Source organism: Empidonax traillii, unplaced genomic scaffold, assembly GCF_003031625.1.
Source record: "Empidonax traillii isolate 1590-97213 ecotype Southwest subspecies unplaced genomic scaffold, ASM303162v1 scaffold585:size537962, whole genome shotgun sequence".
Classification (NCBI taxonomy): Eukaryota; Metazoa; Chordata; class Aves; order Passeriformes; family Tyrannidae; genus Empidonax; species Empidonax traillii.
Window position 1 is genome coordinate 10,001 of NW_020955778.1, and position 2,130 is coordinate 12,130.

The window sequence follows — 2,130 nt, forward strand, 5'->3', positions numbered from 1 at the left end:
TCATGAAGCTTAGCATTCAGTGCAGTGGCATCGACTACTTAAGCTCCAGAAGTGAAGACAGGAGGAGTACAGCTGAGCTGGCAGAAAGAAATGCAGAAAAGAAGGGACTGATAAATCATGGCTAGATTTGTTTGTGCTACAGGTGTTTGTTCTGCATTTCCTTCTTTCAAGGACAACTCTGTGCAGTGTGTGACCTTGCTTTGAAGATCCCATATTAAGCAACAGAGAGAAAAAAATCATCTGCTTCTCTCTTTTTAGGTTTTGAAAGACCATGGACAAGACTTTCTTGTTGGCAACCAGTTAAGCAGGGCAGATGTGCAGTTACTTGACACCATTTTAATGGCAGAAGAGTTCAGGCCTGATATACTTGCCAAATTTCCTCTCTTGCAGGTAAATGAATGGACAGTTTTAATGGACAATGATCTAGAAAGGACTGCTGATTTAAACTGGCTGAGAAACAGGGGAGAATGGGAGGGTGAGAAGTCACTTTTAGAGGTTGGATAACATCAAAATGTCTGACAGTTACAATGCTTCTTAAGCACAGTGCTGTTTTGGTTTTGTTTTGTAGCGTTTTAAAGCAAGAATAAGCAATATCCCCACAATAAAGAAATTCCTGCAGCCTGGCAGCCAGAGGAAACCACCAACACCAGAGGAAGATATACCCAAAGTGCTGGCAATTTTCTACTGAGCAGCAGCCTAAAGCCACAGAAACTCTCATTTCATTGTGTTTGCTGATAGTGGCAAAAGGAAATGAATGAAAAGAGTGGAAAGGTTTTTGATCTCTCTTTCCTTAGCTACAGAACTGGTTTGAGCCTACTGCCAACACTTCTAAGGGAAATCTATATGAGCATACCAGAAAATGGAATAGTTCACTGATGAGGGAGTAGATTGGACAACACAAAATCTCGATCTCTTAAATTACTGAAGAGAACGCCTGAAATAAAGTCTTACTGTTGACACTCACGCCCAGGATGTTAATTGACTTCTTGATGCTACTTACATGCCTAAGGACTCTCTGGTTCTGGCATTCCTAAGAACTGCTGGAAAATGATGAAAGTTTAGCCCAAACAGTGGGTGATGTATTTGTTCTGGGAAGTGCTAGGAAAAGCATGCAGGTTCTGGTTAGATGGGAATGACAGATTAGGATTTGGCTTTCCCCTGAGCTTCACTTGGAGGATGCTGGGACCAGAGATCCTATTGCACCTCTGTTTTGTGACTGGACATATTACAGCTTCATCAATATTTCCTTTAACTAAGGTGTATTGTAGCAGCTAAAAGCAGTTTGCAGACTTGATTGAGTGTGCTTGTCACTAACTGTGAAGTTTAAAACTTGTGTCTTTAAAAGAAATGCCATGCATCTGCCATCAGTCCTTATCATCAAAAAAGGAATAAAAAAGGAGTAAACCCCAGCGTTTTTCTGCAGGAAAGCATGTATGAAACAGAGGTGTTGCACGAGCGATTTCTCTCCCTCCTCACTGAGGCTTTCAGGCAGCACTTGCAGCTGCTGTGCATTGTCAGAAATTCAAGGCAGTAACTTGGGGCGTGGCTGCCGACTCTGTGCTGTGCAGTCTACAGGCCTGGCCTGGCAGTTCCAGGATCCTGAGCACAGACCCCCTTGGGACACGCAGAGCCAGAGCCCCCAGCACACCATCCGCCTGGCAACCTGCTCATGGGGCTGCAGCCCCGGCCTCTCCCCAGTCACAACATCCCTGCGACCCCACTGCCGCCTCGGGGGCCTCCAAGCCTGTGCCCTGCCTGCTCCTAACCCGGCCATGTCCCTGAGGTGCAGCCACCTCAGAACCAGCCCAGGGGAAATGCTGCTCAGAAAAATTGGATTTGTTACCTGGTGTGTAATTACATGATAATTACATGATCGAGAGAGACCTGGATCATTTATTTCAGAGCTGTGCAAGCCTGGGTGCTCGCTGGTATTCCACAAAACAAGTACTCCCACTGTCAACACTTTTTACTATTTATACACTTTAGCAATCAAAGGCATTCATATTCTTTGTCTATAAGTTACATGGTTCTCCTAATCATTATTATTTCATCTTCTACTGGTTACTGATTCCCTCACTTCTCTTGCTAACTAGTCCAAATGTTCAGTCTCCCTCTTCTTTTGGGTCAGTA

General features: G+C 44.5%; 1 protein-coding gene across 1 annotated transcript in view; it reads left to right on the plus strand.

Annotated features, from left to right (window-relative positions):
• LOC114064840 (glutathione S-transferase A4-like) overlaps positions 1-868 on the plus strand; it is a 7,043-nt gene extending 6,175 nt beyond the window's left edge. Inside the window, exons 3-4 of the mRNA XM_027898225.1 lie at positions 259-390; positions 569-868. Coding sequence (XP_027754026.1) covers positions 259-390; positions 569-688 — 252 coding nt within the window. The 3' untranslated portion in view covers positions 689-868. The remainder of the gene's footprint in view (positions 1-258; positions 391-568) is intronic.
• The last annotated feature ends 1,262 nt before the right edge of the window (positions 869-2,130 follow it).